Consider the following 27315-nt stretch of genomic DNA (forward strand, 5'->3'; position numbering starts at 1 on the left):
AACTTCATATGCCTGTTTCTTCTTGCTGCAGTTTTCTTCCCTGGGACACCTAGCAGGCGGAACCAGCTCCCCATCCTGAGGTGGCATATTCTCTCTCACAGGGAATGGTGCAGGGCACTTGAGATTCCCTACACCTATTTATATTTTTTAAAATATATATGTGTGTGTGTTATATTAATTGAAAGCAGAGAGGAAACCGAGAGGAGTCATTTTTACAGTAACTTAAATGGACTTGCCAATGCCTTGGAAATGCTGGTAGTTATTCAGCTTTGGGTATGTGCTCTGTATCCAATGAGGAAGGTGGGCGGGGCGGTGGGAAGAGTACAAAACCTCTTGTACAAAACCAGGAAGAGCTTTTTTTATTTTGCAAAAGAAAAAAAGAAAAAGCCATCCAGGAAAAGAGCCCCAGAATTTTATTTTATCTTTTCAAGTCCTGTGCACAAAAAAAAAAGCAGCTCTGGAATGAAAAAAGAGCCAAGCCTATTGCTGTCAGTGCTATGGTGAATCCTTGTACAATAAAAATTGTTGTAATTTAACCTGGCTGAGGTGCTATTTTCATGCACTGGGGGAGGACAGAGATGCACCTGGATGCATGAATGTATTTGATTACATGGACTGCTTGTGGGTGAGTGGTGCGGTGGCCTAGAGGTGGAGCTCTTGCCTCACAATCAGGAGGCTGTGAGTTCAATCCTAGGTAGAGGCAGATATTTCTCTCTTTGGGCACAATGAGAATGTATCTGCTGAACAAAACTCCACACTGGCAACAGGAAGAGCAGCCGGCCAGTAAAAGGTAGCAGAGTAAAAAGTAAAAAGTAAAAGCTAGCAGAGGCTAGCTCCATTCAGTTGCCCAGACTCCACCCCGCAAGGGATTATGGGGTTATTAAAAGATGACGGTGCACCGCTTGTGGGTATTGTAGGGCAGATCAAATGCCCTGCTTGGTCACATCTAAATGAGACCCCTTAGTTTAGAAGATTCATGTGGAGGTGTGGAGATGACAAGGCCCTTCAAAAGATGCACCTAAAATCAATCCTAAGGGGTTGACATTTCTCACTGAAGCCGCTTCCTGTCTTGTACATCCTTTTATAAGTGGGGAGGGGTTTGTAAACATTTAAAAATGCTCAACCGTTTGTGTTTGCTTACCTTCCACAGCATAGTGGTAGAAAACTCACATTTTATAATCCTGAAATTCTAAACAGTCCCAATATCCGAGTGAAACCAGGGGAGTAAATTTAAAGCATGTGGGTGGGGAGAAGGTAACCAAACCAAAGTGTAATTAGGAGTCCTTGGTAGTATCTGAGCTTAGTGCTTTTCATGCAGACATTTCATTACCCAAACTAGGTAACATCATTGGTGCTAGTGGTAGCATCTGATAACATCATCAGGACTAGCACTGATGATGTTGCCAAATTTGGCTAATGAAAACATCCGCAAGAAAACCACCTAGTTCAGAAACCACCAAGGACCCCCTCGTTCCATCCTTGAGCTACAAATATTCTCCTTTATTGGTATAAAGCTACTGGGAAAGTAAGCTGGAAAGAGATGAAGATACAATTCTCCAATAGACCCTGTGCTGTCCTACACACAGCAAGGGGGTCAACACCATTAAACATGGTAATGTCTCCGGCAGTCTGAGGCTGGCTTCAATGGTAAGAAGAGTAAAGCAATCTCTGCAAACGATTTAAATAAAGAGGGTGGTTTAATTTGATTTCAATATTTAGGCAGAGAGTTTCAATCTGGGCTGTAAACAGCAGAGACCTTTCATTAGTTATGATGAATGCAGCTCATTCAAAGTTCCTTCCATCAGCCTTCCAGTTTTTTCCTTTGGCTCCTCCACCTCTCCCCATATTTCCTTTCCACCCCCCAGTCCAATGCATCTCACTTTTCAACACTTTCTTTCCATTCTGCTCCAAAATGCTCAGGATTCATCATGGTTATCCCACTACCCACCTCAGTGTTATTTCTATTTCTGTACTGGTAGAATCGAGTAGAAAAAAAAAAGAACTTCTGGAGAAAATTAGGATTGGTTGACGGACAGCTTCAGTTATCAGGATGGCTTACATCCAATTGAAATCCAAGTTACTTCTTTGTGGGGATGTCTTCCAAGTTTTATTAGCAGACATCCCAGAGACCCCATCTTTAGACCCCACAAGACAGTGTTCAACTCACATTTGATGATACAAAAGATAAAGAAGCAATTGTTCTCCAAAATAATGGTTTGGTTGAATGTCCCAACAGAGTTTTGCTTGTTTGGCATACAAAAACTGACAAAATAACATGGCGTAGTGAGCTGTGTTAATCCAGGTCCGCCCTTACATCAGGATGAACATCAATTGTCAATGATTCTTTGTTTTCTCCTCAAATTGGCTTACCTCTAAACTAGAGGAGGTTTATGTGTAGGGTTTTACAAAGATGAAAATCTAGATTCATACATTACTCCAAGTCATGGTTTTAACTACAGTTCACTAAATGGTTGAGTTTGCACAACAATCTATGCCCCAAACCAAACAATATACAAGACAGCAGAGACTATTGTGTAAGCCCAGCCATTCCACTTTCTCGTCACCTTATAAAAAAGAAGAGGATATAAATTGGTGACCTCGCAGGCACTGCTCAATATGGATCTAGGTCCAATCCATCATTAATCAGGAGGAATTGCATTTCCCCCAGTTCATATTGACAGTCTGAAGAACAGGAGAAAAGATACTGAGAAATAGCCCCTTCTGCATCCATTTTTTGCCCTGAGATTCTTGTTGATCACTTATCATACAGCATCTTGAGCCATTAAAATAGCCACTTCGATTTGAAAGTTGTAAATATTGGACCCCTTAAGATGAGATCATATGCTACTAAGAGTTGGGAATGTCACACTGGGGCAGGAATTCCTTTCTCAAGAGAGTCATTATAACAGCTGCCTAACCATACTTCAGATGGCTTCCTAATCTCACTGGCAGATGTTGGCAGGAGCAAAAGACATCATAAAATTGCAAAAGACATCATAATCAGATGAGCATCTTCTCACATGTGCATGCCCCATCCCTAAGCTCAGGTTTTCCGAACGCATGATTAAATGGGCAATGAAGCCGGAAGCTCTTCCAACCAACACCAAGGCAACTCAATTTCCATATCACAGCTTGTACAGCATTTTTCTGTTTCATGACAAAAGTGTTGTTTTTTTTAAAAGAAACCAGAAACTTGAAAATATACAGTTAAAACAGACCCCCTCCCCCCAAGAGACTGGCCCTTTAAATAATAAACTCTAGGTGGTGATAAAAAGGACACCGTCCACCAATGAAGGGAGCTTTTCCTTAGCTCATCTTGTAACAGTAGACTCCAAATTTCCCAGTTTGGGGAAAGCCAAAACTTCGGACTCCTGTTTCTGGTGGGCCACAGTTGGGCCGGGGAGAAGTGATGGGGTAGCGCACACTGCCATCTGCCAACCAGCCAGAATCACAGCGGTCCAGGTCCAAGAACTTCCATGCTGAGTAGAGCTGACCCACCTTGGCAATTTCAGCTTGGTCATCTTGGCAGGCTTGCTTGGCTTCTTCTAAGGTGAATTTCTTCTTGTGATCAAGATAGTAGACAGTCCCTGTTCGGGAGGGCAAAGAATATTTTACTGACATTCATGTATTTTTTTACATACATAACATGCATGCATACACACACACACACACACACACACACACACACACACACACACATGTAGGTCTAGGTGTGTTGGGGTCTTTTCCCATGTAAGATTAAGAGTATCTTGGCGACGTTTCGGCAAGGTCCCACTCGCCATCCTCAGGCTGGTGCTTTCGGCTTCATGCCAGTGCAAGCAGTGTGTGATCGGAGCTGCCGTCTCTCTATAAATACTGGTTATTTATAGAGAGATGGCAGCTCCCCAGTATTTATAGAGAGACGGCAGCTCCCATCACACACTGCTTGCACTGGCACAAAGCCGAAAGCACCAGCCTGAGGATGGCGAGTGGGACCTCACCGAAATGTTGCCAAGATACTCTTAATCTTACACGGGAAAAGACCCCAACACACCTAGACCTACATACCTGTACCCGTGAAAATCTATGAAAACATATACATATACATATATACAACTTTTCTAAAAATATGAGTTCCAGGTATACTTGTAAAAGAAGAAACAGACATCCTGAGATCTCCAGAACTAAAAATTCTATTTATTGTACTTACTAAGCTTTTGTCAGCCTCTGCTGACATCAGCGTATTAAGCTACCATTACAGAGATCTTGCCTTTGTATATCATTAATCAATTTAGCCCTTGCACATGTAATAGCCCTTCCAATCATCTCCCATCTGTAATTAACTTTTTTGCTTCAGTCATGTTAGTCAAAGGAGGCTTATCTCTTGTTGTTGGTTCCTCCCTTGGAATGCTTATCTCTATGAGGTGATGTTAACCTGCCAGCTATTGCAATTTGTTGCTTTGCTCAGAATTTAGTCAGAATTGCTAAAAAGAAAAGATAATGAATGCATTGCAACTGGTTAGGTTTGCATACTTGTTGAGCTTGTTATAATCAAACAAGCCCATTGTTGGCTAACATAGTTTATGCTAACCAATAGTTATGAAACAAACCAGAGGCACATAGATGACATAGTGCTAAGCCAGTGGTTGGCAAGACATGTTTGATGAGTTCCTACATTGCTCTAATCTAAAATTTAAAGTGATAAGCAGGTGATATGTGATTTCCCCCAAATATATATATATATCAAGAACTGGACTTTCTTGGGCTCTTTCCATTTATAAATCCTTCCATTCCCCACCATCCAGTCAGAGCTGAAGGAGCTTCTTGGATGAAAAGCAAAATGTCTTCAAAGAAAAAGAGAGAAAATCCAGTTGACTCTTGAAAAAAAAAGCATCTTTGAGACAACCATGACCTGGATGGCTGAGAATCTCCATAGACAAAGCAATATGTGAATTGAACCATTGTAAAAGAGTGTCTTCTTATCTGTACACAATTTACAGCTGTTGACAGAACATTGGCTGAAGGTATTGGGAATTGTAGTTCAATAAATATCAAGGGTGCTCAATAGGTAATGGGAGATTAATGTACCCACCAGAACATGATAAAACAAAAGCAAAATTGTAGTTGAGGTTCATTTCAACGCAAACCAAAAATCAAACAAAATAAGTAAGATGATGGCACATTCAAAGTATTCAAGAAAGGGATCCAGCCATGTATATGTACACACACACACACACACACACACACACACACACACACACAATCTGAAAATGAAGTCTCTATTAATGTTGATACAATACAACTCAACAGAAGAACACTTTTTAATGAAAAACGGTATTGGATTCCATCCTTAATCATTTTAGCTAAGAGGTCCAACAACAAATCAATGGTCCTACTTTGAAGATAGTTCCTTATGCTCCCATTAACTGGTCTATAATTTAGTCTTTGGATACTTTTCATTTGATTAATTGCTGTTTTCAAAGCTCCTTCAAAGGCAGACGGGTGTACAGGACATGCTATTGGTGGATCACAAGTGATACCAGAAAAATGGACATCACCAAAAAGAGAAAAGATCCCCAGCCTATTACCTCTTTCTCAACACATGCTTCTCAATATAGACATACTTTTACATGTCTATAGAGGTTCTCAGTCACCTAGTCATCAGTTGTCCTAAAGGTTCTTTTTCTAGACACAACTGAACTTTCTGGTTTTTCTTTGAAAGCATTTCACTTTTCATCCAGGAAGCTTCTTCAGCTCTGACTGGATGTTGGGGAATGGTCTGCTTCTACAAATAGTTGCAGCCCCAGAGATAACTGCATTCACCTTTCAGAGCAGAAGAGAAGCAAAAGACATCAAAGCGATGGAGGTTCTTGTGACGTTCTCCATAGCTTCTGATACCAGGTTGCAGGTGATGCCCACCACAAGGTTCCCGGGGTACTGTGATAGGATACTGGGCTGTGCCATCAATCAGCCAACCAGCATTGCACCAGTCTAAGCCATCTAACCAGGCCTGGAAGAGCTGGTCAAAGGAGGCTATTACTGCATCCTGATCTTCACAGATCTTCTTGGCTTCGTGGAAATTAAGCTTATAGCGTCCATGGGGAGATTGGTATGGAAAGACCACTCCTGAATTGGGAAAAGCGAGCGAATATAAATGGAAAGATTACTGAAGGTGAGTATTTGGTAAATGGATAATCCAACATTCAAAACAAAGTACAGAGTCACATTGATGCCTGGAATTGGAGGAGTGAATCAAACCCAACTTAAATTATCTTAATTTGGGAAAATGTTGTGTAAAACAGAGTTGGGCAACTTGTGGCCACTTAGACAGTGTTCGACTGGAACACATAGCATCCCTCACTGCTAGCTATACTGATAATAACAGCTGGAATTTTTAGCCAGCAACAAATGTTGCTTGGTTTTTAAAATATATCTCCAGATTACAGGACGTACATTTTTGCTTTGGATCTGGATAATGTCAAAGCAATTGCACAATAGGCTGCTTACATCAAAAGAATACCAATAAAAATGACAGACTGATGGTGACATCTGGTGGCCAGAAAAAGGAAGAAACTCTATGTTATCTGGTCACCAAAATAAATATAATTGATTGATTCACATCCCTCCATCCATCTTTGCTGATCTACTCTTTCTAAATAAAACAGGAAAATACTTTCTTGCTATAGTCAGAAGTTAATCCATCAGATTAAATGTCTCGTTTCTACATTCATATCTTCACACCATACACATGCTTTTAAAAGCCTCATACACATTTTTGTAACTCTTTCTCCAATACACATTTCTTCTTACAGTTTTGTCTAGTGTACATAGCTGTCTCATAAGTTATGCCCTTAATTTTTTTTAAAGAATATATTCATCTTTATGCAATATTATCTTAATATAAATACAATTTGGGAGCATCTCGTTCTGTGGCTTTATTGTATATTTTTACTATATTTTTGCATCTGAATTTCAACTTTTACCTGAAAGCTCAAGAGAGTATATATGGAAATTGCTCTCTATTTTATTACTACAATAACCTAGTGCAGGAAATGTATCTTTAGAAGAGCAGGCAGAACCTGGGGGTGGGGTCAAGTGAGTAATCAGCCTAGAGTCATTACGTTGCCACAAGCAATCCAAGTCCAGCCACCCTTGAATTCTGTTGATCAAGTGCCAATTTAATGGCCATTAGTTGCCTTGATTCTTGTGAAAAAGCATGATTAATAAACCATCTTAACTGGAACTTAATGTGTAGTTCTGATTCTTCCTGCCTGACAGCATCTGTCTCTTAACATCATCCAGAAGCTCTGAGGCCAAATGGGTCTTCCCAGTTCAAGGCCAACTTCTTAATCATGTCATTATATCTCAGAATAAGTGGTGCAGTGACCTAGAGGTGGATCAATCCTAGGTAGAGGCTGATATTTCTCTCTCTGGGTACAATGAGAATATATCTGCTGAACAAAACTCCTCATTGGCAACAGGAAGGGAATCCGGCCAGTAAACATTCTGCTAGTTCCATTCAGTTGCCCCAACTCCACCCCGCAAGGGATTACAGTGTCATTAAAAGACAAAAACAAAAATTATATGTCAGAATATTGGCCACATCAGTTCAATCCTACTCACCTTGCAATTCTAGATCCACAGTCCCACTTTCATCTTCCAAACCATCAATGACTTCACAGCGGTACTTCCCCGCATCATCCAAGCGCAGGTCATTGATCACCAAGGAGGCTTCATCAGAAGACTCTTGCTGCAGATGAGTCCGTCCACGGAACTCGCCAAAGCTGCGGTGATTTCTCCCAGATGCCACCAACACATCTCGATCTTTAGAGTTGTCCTCCCGCAGCTTGGACCATTTGATGCGGATCCTACGGGGGGCATCCAGTTTAGGGGCATAGTGATAATGGCAAGGCAGTATAACGTTGGCACCACGCTGGGTAGAGATGGCATCGTCGGAGGTCTCAACCGTCAGTCGGACACCATTGAACGGACCTGAGAAAGGAAGAAACCAAGGTCAGATGTCTAGCAACAAGACTCAAAATACCAGGTCAGGTGAACTACACTGGGAGAAGGTGCTTCTCAGATAAACTACAGTGGGAGGAGGTGTATCTCAGGTGAACCACAGTGGGAGAAGGTGCTTCTCAAGTGAACCACAGTGGGAAAAGGTGTATCTCAGGTGAACCACAGTGGGAGAAGGTGCTTCTAGGGTGAATCACTCTGGGAGAAGGTGCATCTGATATAAACTACAGTGGGAGAAGGTGTATCTCAAGTGAACCACACTGAGAGAAAGTGCATCTGAGATAAACTACAATGGGGGAAGGTGTATCTCAGGTGTACCACAGTGGGAGAAGGTGCTTCTCAAGTGAACCACAGTGGGAGAAGGTGTATCTCAAGTGAACCACTCTGGGAGAAGGTGCATCTGAGATAAACTACAGTGGGAGAAGGTGCTTCTCAAGTGAACCATTCTGGGAGAAAGTGCTTCTCGGGTAAACCACACTGGGAGGAGGTGTATCTCAGGTGAACCACAGTGGGAGAAGGTGCTTCTCAAGTGAACCACTCTGGGAGAAGGTGCATCTGAGATAAACTACAGTGGGAGAAGGTGTATCTCAGGTGAACCACAGTGGGAAAAGATGCTTCTCAGGTGAACTACACTGGGAGAAGGTGTTCTCCAGCTCTGGTTTGCAGACACCCTAAAGCAGGGCCTGGCAATTAACTTTCCCAAGGAGCCACATAAGAAACTGGGGGGTTGTGGAGGGTTGAACCAATAGGGAAGTGAAAGTACATAGCATGCACACACTCCCATAGGTATATTGAGAAATAATAGCAGTTGCCTTCAAAATAAAAGAAATTCATGTGGGCCAAACAGGGACAACCAAAGGACCAGATGTGACCTGGGGGCCAAAAAATGCCCAAAGGCAAACAAAAGGCTGAACTGAAATGGACCTTGGACTAACTGAGTAGAGCAATTTTTATAATTTAATGTAATTTGCAAACAACTGCAGTGCTATAAAATGTGCACATTTCTTGTTAGGTCAAACAGTTCTCTGACCCCAGTTGTCCATAAATCATATCAAAATTAAATGGGAAAATTGTGAAAGCTCGACTACAGTTTTTATTTCTCTCCTGTATGCTCTAATATTCTCCTATCAGAGCCCTGGTATTTTTTTTCTATAAATTTTCAATGAATTGATTTGTTAACTATTTACTCTACCCGCCAAGCCCAGGTACTCATCTCCCCCATCCAAACTGCATCTTCTCCATCTCCTGATCATCACCTTTATCATTCATGAGTCCGTCATAGTAGAAGCCATTGTAGAAAGGGAGGCTGCCATGACCACTCCCTGTCTGTAGCAACATCACCACCAGGGGAAGGAGCATCACTTCTGGAAGATTCTGGAACTGGAAGGAAAACCTGACAAGTGAAGGAAGAAACCATCCGGATTAATAGTGTCTTACTACATTGCCTCACCTGCGGGTAGCATCAAATTGACTTTAGGTGATTCCCCTTCAAGCTAAGCAAGTTAGACCCATAGCATAGGACAGGAAGAAACAAACACAGTGTATTAATTTTGACTTTATATGAGCTGCGGTGGTGCAGGCTACTTCTGCTGACTGCCAGCTGCCTGCAATTTGGCAGTTCGAATCTCACCAGGCTCAAGGTTGACTCAGCCTTCCATTCTTCTGAAGTGGGTAAAATGAGGACCCAGATTGTTGGGGGCAATACATTGACGCTGTAAACTGCTTAGAGAGGGCTGTAAAAGCACTATGAAGCACTATGAAGCTATTACTCTTTATCCCACCTTTATTGCTTTAGAAATAACTCAAGGCAGTGATCATATAGAAACAACTCAAGGCAGCAAAACATATAGAATACTCCTTCCTCTTCCTATTTTCCCCACAAGGACCACCTGTGGGGTGGCTGAGAGAATGTGTCTGGCCCCCCAGCAGTCTTCCATGCCAAAGACAGGACTAGAACTCAGTCTCCTGGTTTCTCAGCCAGTACTCTAACCACTACACCAAATTGACTTAGGTCAGTGCATTCTATCTCTTAGCAATCCTGGCTTCAGAAAAAGGAACTGGGCATTGGCAATCTAACTGAATTTGTACTATATTGAGGAAATATCCCAATACAAATAAGGTTTTTCAACTTCCTTCTTAAGGGCTTTGGTTTATCCATGCTCTTTTCTTTCCCACCTTTTTCCCTGACTTCCAAAGTTCAAATGATGCTTGGACTTTTTAAAATAGTATTTTAGAAATTCGTATCCTGTCTGGAAAGAGGGTTTTGTTTCATTTGGGGTTTTTGTCGCATTTAGGAACTGACATTTGTCTGCATGCTGAGAAAGATATGCATCCCCTGAAAAAAAAATTTCAACGGCTGGAGTTTCACAGTAGTTTCCAAATGTCATGACTTCATGAACTCATCCTTTTATTTGTGAGATGGGTAGTCTCTACATTTGATACATTAAATGAACATATTTATTTAATTTTAAGCAACCTTGCTCCTCTTCCCCCAGAATTCACGGACTCCTCCATAAACCACTTTTTGTGGTTTTCCTCTGTTGTGTTTATCCCTTTTTTATTTACATGATGCAAGGGTCCTCGAGAACATAACCAAATAGAAGTCTACAGTTAAAGGATAAAGATTCCCTCAATTTGAGTTCAATTTCCAGTGACAACATAAAGATAGCCAGTTCCTTGGCAGCAGTCCTGAAGTGGCTTGTAATTTCATTCCTCAAGGAAGTTTTACTAACTTTTCCATCTAGCATATAATTCTGGAATTTCCTGGTGATATCTCCTCCAAGCAATCCTGCTTAGCCTTTTTATGATCAGCCAAGGTCAGCTAAGTAATGTTGCCTATCTGGGCAAAACTATTTTGGAATGCTTTTATGGCTTTCCAAGTGCCATAAAACATTTTTAATTCCGAAGTTTCCAAAACCTTTAAAAAAAACACTGGGGAAACCACTTCTCAATACTTCTTTGTTCTTTTCTATTCTTTAAATCTAAAACATGTCATGATGAGTCCTTTTTTTGTACTCACAGTTTTCTGCCTGCCTTGGGCTCACTTAGCCTAGAAAAATATAAATACCGTGGCTTTTGGAGAATGGCTTTATATAACTTGGGTGAAAGGCAACTTAAAGCTGTGAATTCTAAGTGGTTGGCAACCCATTTTTTCCAACTCTTAGCATTGGAAGAACAGATTCAGCAGATGTTCAAATGTCCATTCTTAAGGGGATTAAAGAAGAATAACAGAGTTGGAAGGGACCTTGGAGGTCTTCTAGTCCAACTCCCTGCTCAGGCAAGAAGCCGTATACCCTTTCAGACAAATGGTTGTCCAATCCCTCCTTAAAAATGTTCAGTGTTGTCGGGGAACTTCCAGTTGCAGGCTTCGGCGGCGGCAGGAATCCGCGACGCTGCGGGTCCCTGCTGCGCTCGCCGCTGAGGTACCCCCGATCCAATTGGATTTGGGGGTTGTTGCTAACCCAAAGAGGTAGCAGAATATAGAGGAGATCCGGGCAGGGGTCTGGGGATATCGCAACCCCTTTCCCCAGCCAGCTAGACTCCTTTTTCCTGAGGCGGTGGAGCGGCTGTCAGAAATGGCAGCCACAAAGGAATCTTCAACCGGATAAGATCTGTGCAGGAGGAAGAATCAGAAGGAGAAAGTTTTCTTGGCTGAACCAGGACATTAAGTTACTTTTAAACACCCTGGAAACCTGACTTTTGGATTGATACATTTGTTTCCAAAAGTTGTGAAAGCGGTGAAAGTGCTGAAAGTTCACTCCCCTTCCTTATGGAGAAAGCAAATGAGCACTGAAAAATCTGCTTCTTTAAGGTAAAAATAAGCTTTTTGTTATAAGTGGGAAGGAGAGGACTAAAAAAACCTTTAAAACTTTGTTGGAAGAGACGCCTTGAAGATTATAAGACCAGCAACTAACTGTAATACGGCTTTAAAATATATTTTGGGATTTTGCCCCAGGAGGAAAAACTGCAAAGAGAAGAAGAGGAAATATTTTGTGTTTGTTTGGATTGTTTGATAACTTTGACACTTGGAAATTACTTTAAGATTAAAAACATCTGGGTTGTTTTTTAAAATTTACAATGGCAATATCTGTGGATGAATTAAAAATGGAATATGAAAAATTAAAGGAAAGAGAACAAGAAGGCAAGGATTCTTTGGGAGCTGTCTTCCACTTTTTAGAAATGGCGGTTTCTACATATCAGCAAATACATGAGGAGAAGAAGAAGGGAGGAGGAGGAGGAGGAGGAGGAGGAGGAGGAGGAGGAGGAGGAGGAGGAGGAGGAGAGGAGAAGAAGAAGAAGAAGAAGAAGAAGAAGAAGAAGAAGAAGAAGAAGAAGAAGAAGAAGAAGAAGAAGAAGAAGAAGAAGAAGAAGAAGAAGAAGAAGAAGAAGAAGAAGAAGAAGAAGAAGAAGCAGCCATTTTTAATGGACAAAAAAGTTCAATTAAGAAAGAAAATAGGAAGAGAGGAAGGAAAAATGAGAATTTAAGATTTAATAAAACAACCAAGAAAAAGAAAAGTAAGATGAAAAAAAGGTACAATGTTAGAAAGCAACAGAAAAGAGAAATACAACAGAGAGGGGAAGTTAAAAAAGTGGAGGTTAGGAGAGGGGGGCGGGCAAAAAGACCAGACTGGAAAAGAAAGGGAGGGAAAAAGGGGAAAAAAGCCACAAAGGCCTGAAACAAGATGTAAAAAAGCAGATCTTTTTCAGAGATAAAGGATAGAGTATAATTAAAGAAAGATTCTGCAAGAGTACATAAGATAGTATTGTAGTATTTGCATTTGAAATAGTCCATTGGAATATTATAAGATTTAACAAAATATTAAAATATTAAAATGTTTAATAATGATAGATCTCAATATTCAATAAAATATCAAAGAGAATGTGTAAAATGATTAATGTTTAGTTATAGTTTAATTTGTTATTGTCTTAATGTTATTATAAATTTACTATTTCATTTTCTTATTTTAAAATAATGTACTAAGTAGAATTAGAATGGAAATTATATATTTAACTATATTATAAATTTATTATTCCTTTATTTTAAAATGCAACATGTAGAATGTACTAAGCAGAATCAGAATGGAAATTATGTATTATTTTAAGTGTTAATTTAGGGGAAAGATAGAAAGGCGTTACATTTTAAAAGTGATTACAGGGGAAATTTTCTGTTAAAGAGAAGTGATAAATAGATAATTGGAAAATAATGGACAAAAGTTACAAGTATAATGATTTTAAAATAAGATGAAATAAACAAAAAATAATTAAGAGAGTGGAAAGAAGGGAGAAGTTATATAGAAAATATAGAATGGTAAATAAGATAAGAATGGTATATAAGGTGAGCATGAATTTGATTTAGGTCTGTAAAAAAAGATGTAACCCGGGGCTAAGCCACTTTTCAAAAGAAGTTTTTTGTTTTATGTTTTGTGTTTTGGTTAGCTATGTTTGATTGAGAATTAATAAAACCTTGGAGGAATAAAACTAAAGGGAGAAACAATGAGAAATTCGGAAAAGATATATAGGTGTCTAAATGGAAATGTGATAATTTGAAACTATGCTGTATAAATGTTTATATTTGATTGAGAATTAATAAAACCTTGATAGAAATATAATTGAATAAAAGTGAAGGGAGAAATAATGAGAAATTTGGAAAAGATATATATGTGCTTAAATGGAAATGTGATAATGTGGAACTATGCCTTAAAAAATAATGTTTTATTTGCCTTGTTAAAACTTATAAGTAATTTTTAGAAAGGAGGTTTTATGCCTTTATGTCCTATGTTTTGTTTGTCTTTAAAAAATCAATAAAATTTGTCTTAAAAAAAAAACGTTCAGTGTTGGAGCATTCACAACTTCTGGAGGCAGCTGATTAATTGTTCTGTCAGGAAATTCCTCCTTAGTTCTAAGTTGCTTCTCTCCTTGATTGGTTTCCATCCATTGCTTCTTGTCCTGCCCTCGGGTGCTTTGGAGAATAGCTTGACCCCCTCTCCCTTGTGGCAACCCCTGAGACACTGGAACACCGCTATCATGTTATTCCCTAGTCCTTCTTTTCATTAAAAGTAGAATATTCAATTCCAGAAACCCTTCTTTATATGTTTTAGCCTCCAATACCCAGAAATTACTACATATATATTAAAAAGTAATTGCTTCCTTTAACTGAGTTCAAAATTTGGTGATCATGTAGACACCTCCATGGAAAAGGGGACAACAACATGGTGCTTTTTCAAAAGGCAACTGAAGTTTGTTTTTTTTCTCTTGAAGACGTTTCGCTTCTTATCCAAGAGGCATCTTCAGTTCAGATTTAAAATAAGTCTTGGTCAGGCAGAGATTCAGCATCGTGAGCCACAGTGAAGCAGTGGTTAGAATGCAATACTGCAGGCTACTTCTGCTGACTGCTGGCTGCCAGCAATTCGAGTCCCACCAGGCTCAAGGTTGACTCAGCCTTCCCTCCTTCCAAGGTGGGTAAAATGAGGACCCAGATTGTTGGGGGCAAGAGGCTGATTCTGTAAACCATTTAGAGAGGGCTGTAAAGCATTGTGGCTTATTAGCTCCTATGTAGCTAATAAGCCAAGATTTACTAAAAGAACTTGCATTCCATTGCTAGTTAGCCCTAATCCTGCTTTCTTCTGTGCCTTCTCCAGGTCAGAGAGCTGCGTCTACTTGCTGAGACATAGATTAAATAATGTAAAAGAAATCAAATCCAATATTAGCGACCACCCACTCTTTGGAGGGTGGTCCCTAGCATGCTACCTAAAGGCCAATTGTGTCTGCCAGCCTCAAAAATATTGCACATACTTAGTCTAATCCCTCAAATACAAATGAGCTCCAGTGAAGCACACACAAATCACATACTTTTGCAGCTAAGCATGCCTCACCCTTCTCTCCCCCACCCCCAAAATTAATTTGATGGAAAAGTGCTTCACCAGAACTTCATTGTATCTCATAGACAGTACATCTCATTAAGGTGACATGAATGCATCTTTAATTTCTCCTCCAAAGCAAGAATGGATCTCTTTCTCTCCTTCTCGCAGGGCAAAACTATTGCAAGTTGCCTGGCTTGATAGATTGAATCTCAAAATGCTGTTCCTTTCTGCCCACAGAGGGCACTTTGCACCCATCACTAATTTTTCCCTGTAGCTCTGTTTGCTCATAGTTTTGACTTGTTGGCCTCCAGGCTAGGCAAAGATTGAATCTCCTTTCGAAATTGCCACCTCCCTGTCTGCACCAAAGGAGCAGCTTTATCAAGAGGATTCCCCCACCCCACTTCTTATGAAAGGCCTTAAATGGCTTTTCTCATCACACCCACATATTGCAGAAATTCACATGCTTGGCTTCTTACTTACTGAGCCCAATAATGAGTGTCTTTCTTAGCCCTGTGAACTCTGGAAAAAAATGTCAAAGGTGGTCATCATAGTAACTGCAAACTGATGTGCTAAATTACAGCAGAACAGAGCCAAAATGTTGTTGGGTGTGAATGGCAGAATACTAAGAAGATGGAAAGGCAGGTATCATAAAACAGCATAACTGGCTGGCTGATGCCTTCAATAGGAGCATCCCAGGTGAAGTATTTTGTAGGCCTCATTTATCCATATTCAAGGGACAGAATAACCTGTGCTATCCTCTAATTTGCTTAAATTTCTTAAATAAAGCCATGTTTAAGCAGCAGAGGGCAGGACAAGAAGTGATGGGTAGAAGCTTGTAAAAGAGAATTCCAGCCTAGAACTAGCTTTGGTCACCACACTATAAAACAGAAGTTGAGACTCTAGAAAGAGTGCAGAGAAGAGCAACCAAGATCATTAGGGGACCAAAGCAGTGATAGGATTCAAATTGTTCTTACTACCAGTTCTGTGGGCATGGTTTGGTGGGCGTGGCAGGGGAAGGATACTGTAAAATCTCCAGTCCAGAGGTGGGATTTGCCGGTATTCAAAATTTCTGCTACCAGTTCTCCAGAATTGGTCAGAACCTGCTGAATACCAGCTCTGGACCAGAGGCTAAAACATACGATGAATGGTTGCAGGAACTGGGCATGGCTAGTCTAGTGAAGAGAAGGACCAGGGGAGACATGATAATGGTCTTCCAATATTTGAGGGGCTGCCACAGGGAGGAAGGGGTCAAGCTATTTTCCAAAGCACCCAAAGGCCAGACAAGGATGGAAACTGATCAAGGAGAGATTCAAACTAGAAATAAGGAGAAATGTTCTGACAGTGAAAGCAATCAACCCATGGAACAGAAGTTGTCTTCAGAAGTTGTGGGAGCTTCATCACTGGAGGCTTTCAAGAAGAGACTGGACTGCCATTTGTCAGCAATGGTGTAGGGCAAGGGTCTTCAAACTTGACAACTTTGAGACTTGTGGACTTCAACTCCCTGAATTCCTTCTCCAGTCATGTTAGCTCAGGAATTCTGGGAGTTGAAGTCCACAAATCTTAAACTTATCAAGCTTGAAGACCCTCAGTGTAGGGTCTCCTGTAAAAGGCAGTCATTATAGTAACTTGAAGCTGATATGCCAAATTACAGCAGAATATAATCATAATGTCACAGAATGTTTACTGTTAGGTGTGGGTGGCAGAAAAGTAAGAAGATGGGAGAGTTGGATTAGAAGACCTATAAGGTCCCTTCCAAGTCTGTTAATCTGTTTAATCTGCTTAACTAAGGATACATTTTCTGACAGTGACAGTGGGAACAATTAATCAATGGAGCAGCATGCCTCCTGGAGTTGTGGCTGTTCCATCACTGGAGGTTTTCAAAGATAGACTGGACAGCCTTTTGACTTGGATGTTATAAGGTTTCCTGCTTGAGGAAGGTGTTGGATTAGAAGACCCCTGAATCCCTTCCAGCCTTTCTTAAACAAGCCTCAGTTCAATTCAGGTTCTTGAATAAGCCACCATCGCATGGACTGATGCACAGGCAGAGTCTTGGCCACAGTTTAACAACCCACAGTGACTGCATTTGCACATAAAGGCCAAATCAAGGCAACCACATCATGGTTTTGTGCAAGCCACATTTGTTTAAATGCAAAATGCCTAAACTAAACGTAATTATCCTTTGTACTACCAAGATGTGCCGGAGACATATTTCACTTTTACAGCAATAGTATTTCCTTTCCAACTGAAACACAGTAAGAATTGCTTGCTTGCGCATTCATCCGTCTGCCCATATTTCTGAGCTAACAGCTCGAACCTATGCAAGTTAAGCACTGTTTAAGTTCCAAGAGAGTGCATGGAACTGAGCCCCAGGCTGCTGCCTAACTGAACATCTGTACACATGTTTATGGAGACAAATCCTATTAAGTGTATCAGGATTTAGGATTTCAGCTAAATCTCTGTGTATTTAGTTCCTTGAATGGAAGAGAATGGTATGCAAGGAGGGAGATTCTGTTAAAGGATGCTACAGAAGCAGAGATCCAACCTTTAGGAGGGGCAGGAATAAAATCTCTGCCAGCTTATAACTTTAAATTCAGAACAACGTCACATGCAGCAGAGAATAGGCAGCCTCATCTGTGGCATTAGAGAATGGCTTCAAAATATGCTTTATTTTGACATTTAAATCATGCCACTCTTCTATTTATTTGTTACATTTAAGAGCCAGGGTGGTGCAATGATTAACATGCAGTATTGCGGGCTAATTCTGCAGACTGCCAGCAGTTCGATTCTGACCAGCTAAAGGTTGAGTCAGTTTCTATCCTTCCGAGGTCACTAAAATGAGGACCTAGATTGTTGGGGGCAAGAGGCTGACTCTGTAAACCCTTAGAGAGGGCTGGAAAGCACTGAAAAGTGGTATATAAGTCTAAGTGCTATTGCTATTCACAGCCCAATTTCTCTTCCAGAAATTCAAGATTGTGAGTGTATCCTCTCTACTCCCATAACATTTTAGCCTCAAAAACACCTTGAGAGATCAATTAGGTGCAAAGTCTAGATGACCCAAGGTTAAGCCTAAGGGTATACGTATGTAAATATATATTATGCATATGTCCTGTAAAAGTTTTATTAGCACTTTGAATCTGCACCACCTCATTCTTAGACCAATACTCTAAACCCAAGGTTCCTTTAAAAGGAACAACCAATTAAAGAGTCAAAATGCAAATCGATATATCTGGGAGAAATTTCCAGGCAACATGTTCTACAGAGTGACAAATTGATCTTGTCTAAGAACAAGCATCCATGTTCTTAAAGCAGAACTAACCTGAAGGTGGAATCCTCATATTAAACAATTTTGTATGGTATCATAGATTTGCTAATGCTAATGAGCATAATAAAAAGGGGCAGATTAGAACATAGAACAATAGAGTTGGAAAGAACCCCAGGTTTTCTATTCCAACCTCTTGCTTGAGCAGGAGACCCTACATCATTTCAGTTAAATGATTGTTGGATCTTTTTTTTGAAAGCTTCCAGTGATGGAGCACCCACAATTTTTGAAGGCAAGCTGCTCCACTGGTTGATTGTTCTCACCATTAGGAAATTTCTCCTTAATTCTTGGTTGCTTCTCTGGGTTAGTTTTCAAACATTGTTTCTTATCTTGCCTTCTGGTGCTTTGGAAAATAGTTTGATCCCATCATCTTTGTAGGAGCCACTCAAATACTAGAACAGTACTATCATATCACTCCGTCCTTCTTTTCATTAGATGACACCTACCCAGTTCCTGCAACCATTCTTCATATGTTTTCAGCCCCCTAATCATCTTTGTTGCTCTTCTCTGCACTCTTTTTAGAGGCTCAACATCTTTTTTTTATATTGTGGTGATCAGAAATGGATGCATATTCTGAGTGTGCCTTACTAAAGCCTTGTAAAGCAGTACTAGAACTTCTCTTGATCTTGATTCTATCCCTCTATTAATGCAGCCTAGGATTTAACTGCCTTATTTATGAAGCAGGCAATCAGCATCCTTTCAGGCCTGCCTATTTCAATGAGAGCTAGTTTGGCATAGTGGTAAAGGCATCACATTACAAAACCAGGATATTGTGAGTTCTAGTCCCACCTTAGGCACCATGCCAGCTGAGTGACCTTGGGCCAGTCACTTTCTCTCAGCCCTAGGAAGGAGGCAATGGCAAACCACTTCTGGAAAACCTCATCCAGAAAACTGCAGAGATAGGCCATCTCTGAGAATTGAATAGAAGGGAGGAAAGATGGAACAGAAACTATTCTTCAATTTCTTGACTCAAACTGCCTATTCCTTTACAACTCTGACATAAAATAGACATCATCGTGGTGGCACCAGGATAAAAAATAAGTAAATATACTTAATATTAGAAATTGGGGAATTCTAGGAGAGTTGTGCATGGCTTGGTTGGAGCTATTATCGCTTGTCTTTAAGCAGAGCCATTGGTTCTGGAACAATCCTTAGAACACAAGTTCTATCATCTTTTGTGCAGCTAATCACATTTCCCCTAAACCCCCCCCCCCACACACACACACCCTTTATTTCTCTCAAAATTGTCCACTATAAATTGTGATTACGGTCTTTGGAAGGACTTTTATTTTAAAAACACCCAGCACAATGCCTCTTCAAAGTCCCACCATTATTTATCATGTAATAATAGCATTGACAAGAGTAAATTACATGTTGGCATTCTTTTTAGATTTCCCACAGAGAAGGGGGGGTGGGAATCAGAGACATCCTTGTACATTCTACAAGTTTTTTAAAAAGTCTTAACTTACAGGAATGATGAAATAAAACAGAAAAGGGGCAGGGAGTACCTTTAAAAGACTCCCCAATCCTATCAAATCGAGACTTAACATAAGAAGAAGTGTATATACTACACATAATCTAATACTTACACACAATCCAAACAAGAGAATCTGTTTTATCTGGTAGGTGGGAAGTAAAACAATTAACCTGATCCTTTTGCGATCAGTTTTTACATATTCACTGCACCCAGTTTGGGGGATGCCAAGAAGATTCATTCAGCTTTTTAACAGCCAAGTGTAAGCTGTTCTCAAAAGCACCTGAGGGTAAGACAAGAAGCAATGGGTGGAAACTCACCAAGGAGAGAAGCAACTTAGAACTAAGGAGAAATTTCCTGACAGTTAGAACAATTAATCAGTGGAATGACTTTTCTCCAGAGGCTATGAAGGTTCCAACACTGGAAATTTTTAAGAAGAATTTGGATAACCTTTTGTCTGAAGTGGTGTAGGGTTTTCTGCCTAAGCAGGGGGTTGGACTAGAAGACCTCCAAGTTCCCTTCCAACTCTGTTACTCTACTCTACTCCACTCCACTCCACTCTACTCCACTCCACTCCACTCTCCACCCCACCCCACTCCACTCCACTCCATTGGAGGCAAAGTCCCATAAATTTCAAGGAGCGGCTTCTGCAGGACATGGTTAATCTTGCTTGATCTACAAAATCTAAGCAAAAATACTGGTTGCATTGGGATTCACCAAGGAATACCAAGGCTTGAAGTCAAAACAACTATATGCACAGACTCTCCGGAAATTCAGCTTGACTCAAATTTGAAACTTTATGTTCCTTAGCCCACTTTGTCTAGCAGCACCTGGCTAAACTTGGTTTGTCTAAGAAGCTAAGTAAGGTAGATCCTGTTTAGCAATAGGGTAGGAGAGCACCAGAGAATCCTTTAAGCAAGACTGGAAAGTACAGAGGGTGCTTGACCTACGAACTCAACGGAGCCCAAAATCTCTGTTGCTAAGCAAGACATTTGTTAAATCCATTTTGCCCCATTTTATGACCTTTCTTGATACAATTGTTAAGTGAATCACTGCAGTTGTTGAGTTAGTCACACGGTCGTTAAGTTAAATCTGACTTCACTGACTTTGCTTGTCAGAAGGTTGCAAAAGGGGATCACATGATCCCAGAACACTGCAACAGTCATAAATACGAGTCAGTTGCCAAGTCATCTAAATTTTGATCGTGTGACCGTGGGGATTCCTCAATGGTCATAAGTGTGAAAAATGGTCATATGTCATTTTTTGCCATGCCATTGTAACTTTAACACACACTGAAATAAACTGTTGTAAGGTGAGAACTATTAAAAAGAAGTTTCAATGGTTACAAAAGGAGAACCTTATTAAGGTGAAGAGAGTGAGACCCTCTGACTTACAACAATTCATTTAACAACTGTTTGAAGTTACAATAGTGCTGAAAAACTGACGTGCGACAGTCCTCAGACTTATGACCTTTGCAGAATCCCCACCATCACATAATCAAAATTCAGGTGTTTGGCAACTAGCTTGTATTTATAACAGCCAACAACCTATACCAGTAGTGGCTAACCTTTTGGGGCTCCTGTGCCAAAAATTGTGCGCGTGCTGGCGTGCATGCGCTCATGTGCCAGCATCCAGAAGGCAATATGCACCCCCCCACACGCCCCCTGTGCATGCGCACACAATCCCCCTCACACTGCCCCCCTTGGCCCCCTTACCTGCACTGCGCCTCACAGCTGATTTTTTTGGCTGGTTTGAGGCCTTTTTCAGTCTCCCAGAGGCTTGAAAAAAGCCTCTGCAGGTTTTGCAGGCTGAATAATAGACCTGTTTTGTCACTTCCGGCATTACAGGAAGTGATGAAACAGGCCTATTTGGCCTGCAGAGTCTTTTTTCAAGCCTCTGGGAGACCGAAAAAGGCCTCAAACCAGCCAAAAATCAGCTGTGGGGCGCGTGCATGCACAGTGAGGTAAGTTTGCCTGCGGCTCGTGGGCTGGCACAAATGGCTCTGCGTGCCACAGGTTTGCCATCACAGATCTATACCATTTGTCTGAAATGCTATAGGGTTTCCTTCCTGAGCAGGGGGTTGGACTAGAAGACCTCCAAGTTTCCTTCCAAAAGGTTGCAATCCATTCAATGAGCACATCGCTTATTGACAGATGTTCCAATCCCAATTATGGTTACAAATTATGGATTATCTCTATATAGATCTGTCCATAATAGCATAACATCGTGGATCTAGTGAGCAAATTGACCTGCTGTTCAGGAAAACTTATTTGCTGGTTCTAAAAGGTGCTATCAGATTCCTTTTGATTTATGGACATGCATAAATGAAATTGCCAGGAGTCAAATTAGACTCAAAGAAAGCTCTACTTTCTCACTAGGAGGTAAACAAGTTTACAGTCCCTAAGATTGGACGTGGTTTTTTTTTTTCACCATTAGCCACTGAACCATTTCCTGTTCGTAGTAAGAAAGTTTGGGTAAAGAGCATCCATTCAAATCTAGCAGTAAAAATAAATTCTTGGATTGAGAACCTCTTCCAGATATTCTAGATTTTCAAGCCAAGCTAGATTACTTCCAGAGTTATTAACTTGCATAGGGAAAACTCAGGATTTTATATAAAATTAAAGTAGATCCCATAATCCTGATTTTAACTGTAACCCTGACCAAATTTATTTGGAAGGAAGCATTGGTGTAAAGCACTTATACTTCTAAGGAATGGGTTGCACATCATGGGCAATGGAATAGCAATAGAAATAGCACTTAGATTTATATACCGCTTCCCAGTGCTTTACCTTAATCTCGAAGCGGTTTACAGAGTCAGCATATTGCCCCTAACAATCTGGGTCCTCATTTTACCAACCTCAGAAAGATGGAAGACTGAGTCAACCTTCAGCCAGTGAGAATCAAACTGCTAGCAGTGGGCAGAGTTAGCCTGCAGTCTCAAAAGCCCTTAGACTTATATATCGCTTCACAGTGCTTTACAGCCCTAAGCAGTTTACAGAGTCAGCAACTTGCCCACCACAATCTGCGTCCTCATTTTACCCACCTGAGTCAACCTTGAGCCTGGTGAGAACTGAACTGCCAAATTTACAGGCAGCCAGCAAAAGCAGCCTGCAGTACTGCAATCTAACCACTGCACCACCATGGCTCATACACCGAGGTATACATTTTATTAACACACCGTTAAGCAAACTGATTTGGGAAGTCAAGTTAGTTGAATGGTACAAGAGTCCATTTAGTGACCAAAGTTACAATGGCACTGAAAAAGTGACATGACCTTTTTCACACCATTGCAGCATCCTCATGTTCACTGTGAACAAAATGTGGATGCTTGGCAGCTAGTTCATATTTATGATGGTTGCAGTGTCCTGGAGTTAGGTGATCAGCTTTTGTGACTTTCTCTTCAGCAAAGTCAATAGGGAAGCCCAGATTCACTTAGCAACCAAGTTACTAGTAACTGCAATGACTCACTTAACAACAGTGGCAAGAAAGGTGGTCAATGGGGCAAAAGTCACTTAGCAAATGTCTCACTTAACAACATAAATGTTGGGCTCCATGGCGATCATAAGTCAAGGACTACCTGTATCCCAAAGTTGGTTCTGAAGAGGGAAGGGGTAAAAAAGTGATCAATTACAGAATTCAGTAAAAGTTATCACAAGAACAGGAGTCATTGGCAAACACAATAGAACCAGAGAGATTCCTTTATCCCGCTTTAGATGGGATCCATTACTAGCCTGATATTGAAAGGGTCACCAAAGCAGCAGAATTACATGGCCAGCATTAAGACTGGGGCTCCAAAGACACCACTGAGTCAAAGATGAGTCATGAATTTCCAAAGGTTGATGAATTCAGAATAGTTTCCCTGGCATCATTGATAGGTGGTGCTAAGTCAGCATGGAATTTTGGAAAGAAATCAAACATGTCCCTCAGCTGATGATGGCTTCATTACTTTGCAACATATCTGTCTACTGCCTTTCTTTATCAAGTGGAGCAGTGGTGGGATTCAAATATTTTTTACTACCGGTTCTGTGGGTGTGGCTTGGTGGGCATGGCAGGGGAAGGATACTGCAAAATCTCCAATCAGAGGTGGTATTTGCTGGTTCTCTGAACTACTCAAAATTTCTGCTACCAGTTCTCTAGAACTGGTCAGAACCTGCTGAATGCCACCTCTGGAGTGGAGGCAAGTAGTATCTCTTTCAACTAACAGTTTTATTCAAAGGTACAATTTCCCACGAACTGCAATCACTTCATCAGAGCCATAGTATTAGTCTGAAAGGATGCTTCAGACTCCAGTACCCCCCACCATTGATTAACAGGGCTCTCCTCTGACAATGCCTGTGAAATATAGAATGGAGAGAACAAAGAGTTAGAAGAGACCTTGGAGTTCTTCTAATCCAACCCCCTGTTGGAGCAGGAGACCCTATATTTAATAGGGTATAATAATTTGATCATTCCTGATAGGACTGATTAAAGTATTATACTGGGATGCATCATAACCTGGTATGGTTTAAGTTTTAGGTAGGAAGGTTGAAGATTCCCACTATCTATTGTGAAAGGTGTAAGATATATTACTTTTACAAAAAGACTTTGGCATCTCTCAGAGAAGGAAAATGGAGCCCTGATGCAAAGCAAGTTTTAAGGCATCAGCATTTCAGTGTTATCACAGATCCACCAACTCATCTTGAAGAAACTGGTGCTGCAATCCAATCCATGCTTGTACCAGAGTGGAAAATTTAGAAAATCTGTTGGCTCACTGGGACAGGGTTTCCAAGTATATATAGAAAGGCAGAGTTACCTTTCATAGATTCCATCAAGAGACCAAACAGTGCAAAACATGCAGCTATGTATTTGCTTTAGTTTATCCCAACCCATAGAGCAGCTGGAAAGAGTTCATCACGTCAGGGTAGTCATACAATGCATAGAATTCCCCAACCTGAAGTGAAGTCATGGCTTATTGTAAATAATTAATCAGCAGTAGGTAAAAGTTGCTAAGTTAGCTCAGTGGCTAAGGCGCTGAGCTTGTCGACCAGAAAGGTCAGCAGTTCAGCAGTTCAAATCCCTAGCTCTGTGTAACAGAGTGAACTCCCATTACTTGTCCCAGCTTCTGCCAACCTAGCAGTTCGAAAGCGCCTAAAAGTGCAAGTAAAAAAAATGGGGATCACTTTGGTGGGAAGGGAACAGCATTCCATGTGCCTTGGCGTTTAGTCATGCCAGCCACATGACCACGGAGACATCTTTGGACAGGACTGGCTCTTCAGCTTTATAACACAGATGAGCACCACCCCCTAGAGCCAGAAACGATGAGCACGTATGTGCAAGGGGAACCTTTACCTTTACCTTTAAGTAAAAGTTACTAATTCAAATAATCATGCAATTTCACCATTCTTGGGAGGCAATCTGACGGTTAATCTCAGGTTTTTGTCCAATTAGACCACAGTCCACAGGCTATTCCTTTCCGTCATCCTTTTCTAGAAAAAGTTATTATTTACATTGGTCTGGTTACCGGTTTATCAGTTTGGTCAAGTGGTTAAAGCATCATACTATAAACCAGGAGACTATGAATTCTTGTTCCACCTTAGATATGAAAGCTGGCTGGGTGATTTTGAGCCAATCACTAGGAGGTGGTGAGGTCTAGTCCTGCCTTAGACATAAAAGCCAGTTAGGTGGCTTTTTGGCCAATCTCCAGGAGCCAGTGAGTTCTAGTCCCTCCTTAGGTATGAAATCTGGCTGGGTGACTTTAGGGCAATCTCTCTTTCTCAGCCCAACCCACATCACAGGGTTGTTGTTGCATGGAAGATAGGAGGAGGAGGAAGTATGTTTGCTGTCTTGAGTTATTGATAAAAAAAATAAGACAGAATAAAATACATAAATTGTAATTACTTTGGACGAATTTTCTCCACTCCCTTTCCTTATTCACTTCAAAATTATCCTGAATTCATTCAAGGATTTCGTCATTGGATATCAAGTTTATGCCTGTTAAAACTTTCTTTCATATCAGCAGTTCTCTGCCTGCTAGGCTCAGATGGGTTTCCATCCATCCTCCTGTTCCTTTCCTACTCTCAGGTGGTAGCCCAGGTAATTTCATCCTTACACATGTCGGGCTCAGTCTTAATACCCCTTTTTTAAGAGGTCGCTGGCCACTAAATGCAAAGGGATGCTTCCCAACAATGCAACCTGATCAGGCCATACATTTCAGGTCTCTTTGGCAGCCAAGCCCACCTTGATAATACCAGAGGCATCTCCATGCTTGTAGACAATCAGTCCAGTTGAGTTTGGTCTTAAGATCAAGGCACTGTTTGGACGAACTTCAAAGCAGCTGGATCCTCCCCACTGCTCTCCAGCACAAATATGAAAAAGATAAAACAAAATCAGCCTGTACTGCAATGGCCCTGTGCAACCTGACAATACGCCAATAAGAGGCAGGCTTGAAATGTTCCGAAGTGTCTTAATTGGTAGGAATCTTCTGCTTGGTAGTTTTAACAGAACGGCAGTGTTGGAAGGGACCTTGGAGGTCTTCTAGTCCAACCCCCCCCCTTCAAGCCGGACACCCTATACCATTTCAAACAAATGGTTGTCCAATCTCTTCTTTCACAAAAAAGAGATCCATAGCTTGGCGATACTCTGCACCTTCGTTTGCCTCTCTAGCCTTGCACAAGGGTTGTGTGTGTTCCCAAAAGGTGCAGATTTACCCAAATTCACACCTTCTCTGGGTTGCACAATATGCTGAATTACATCCGGACCAAACAAGCTGAGTTCACACAACCAAGTAAAAACCAAGGCTGGGGAGGATAACAAACTCTAACTGAGATAAACCCTTAAAAATCAAGGCTCTGCACCCTCCAGGTTTATCACCCACCGACGGATTCTCTAGGTGTGTGTGGTATCCTCGTTACCCCCTCTGCAAATTGCTCCCTACTTCTCCCCTTCCTCGAATTTCTCCTCCACTTCTCACGTTCCGCCTCATACCCGCGGATCGGGTTGCCTAGGTGGACCGCAAAGGGGTTTAAAATTGCGCCAGGGCGCGTTCGTGCCTCCCGCGCTCCGATCCTGCCTCCTCCCAGTTCGCCCCTCCGGGGGATGAAAGTCAGAGTCCCAACGGAGAAAAAGAGGGTCTCTCTCTCTCCCCCCCCCCTTCCTCCCTCTCTCTCTTTCCCTCCCTCTCTCTTTCTCCCTCCCTCTCTCTTTCTCTCTCTCAGTCTTTCCCTTCCTCCCTCCCTCTCTCCCTCCATTTCTCTTTCTCTCCCCCCCCCTCCAACGCGTTGTGATTTTCTTTCTCTCCCTCCCTCCCTCCCTCTCTCTCTCTCTCTCGCTCCCCCCCTCTTTCTCTCTCTTCAGCTTCTGCAAATCTTACTTACGGAGCAAGAGGGCATAACAAGCCCGCAGCGTCCTGAAACGGACTCTGCCAGCAGCAACTGCAGCAGCAGCAACAGCCGAAAAGTTGAAACTTCCCTCCGCGGCGGGCAAAAACCAACTGAGCCTCTTGCAACTTTAGCGAAGTGGGTTGTAGAGCCGCAGGGCGGGGCGGCGGCGACCCAAAAGGAAACCGCGGCAGGACCAACCCCTTAAAGGAACACGCGAGCCCTCCACCCCCCCCCCCCCACCTCACCAGCTCCCCCCCGCCTCGAGCCTGGGACCCCGGGAAGGACTCCGCTGGCTTCTCTCTTTCT

At 41.5% G+C, this 27315-nt stretch overlaps 1 protein-coding gene across 3 annotated transcripts; it reads right to left on the reverse strand.

Moving 5' to 3' along the window:
• Positions 1–1678: 1678 nt before the first annotated feature.
• On the reverse strand, positions 1679–27315 carry HAPLN3 (hyaluronan and proteoglycan link protein 3). 3 transcript variants are annotated; one of them, XM_026709423.2, is made up of 6 exons: positions 27004–27315; positions 25868–25978; positions 9255–9391; positions 7603–7971; positions 5803–6105; positions 1679–3587 (listed from the first exon to the last, which is right to left on the reverse strand). In XM_026709423.2, the coding sequence occupies exons 2-6, from the start codon at positions 25891–25893 to the stop codon at positions 3307–3309; spliced, it is 1116 nt and encodes a 371-aa protein (XP_026565208.1). In that variant the 5' UTR covers positions 25894–25978; positions 27004–27315; the 3' UTR covers positions 1679–3306. The 3 variants fall into 3 exon arrangements, with proteins under 3 accessions (XP_026565208.1, XP_087797477.1, XP_087797476.1); XM_087941351.1 differs by lacking the exon at positions 25868–25978 and adding an exon at positions 19767–19934 and having other exon boundaries at positions 27004–27159; XM_087941350.1 differs by lacking the exon at positions 25868–25978 and having other exon boundaries at positions 27004–27140.

The sequence above is a fragment of the Pseudonaja textilis genome, chromosome 13 (assembly GCF_049901715.1).
Source record: "Pseudonaja textilis isolate UNSWEBS1 chromosome 13, rPseTex1.2, whole genome shotgun sequence".
Taxonomy (NCBI): Eukaryota; Metazoa; Chordata; class Lepidosauria; order Squamata; family Elapidae; genus Pseudonaja; species Pseudonaja textilis.

What these genes read in the sequence shown, in the direction of transcription:
- HAPLN3 (XM_026709423.2), bottom strand. Translation starts at nt 25,893, where the DNA reads ATGGAGATGCCTCTGGTATTATCAAG. An exon ending in ATGCCTCTGGTATTATCAAG is followed by an intron (nt 9,392 to 25,867) that starts GTGGGCTTGGCT and finishes TTCACTTGTCAG; the next exon opens with GTTTTCCTTCCAGTTCCAGA. An exon ending in CTTCTCTTCTGCTCTGAAAG is followed by an intron (nt 3,588 to 5,802) that starts GTGAATGCAGTT and finishes CCTCCCGAACAG; the next exon opens with GGACTGTCTACTATCTTGAT.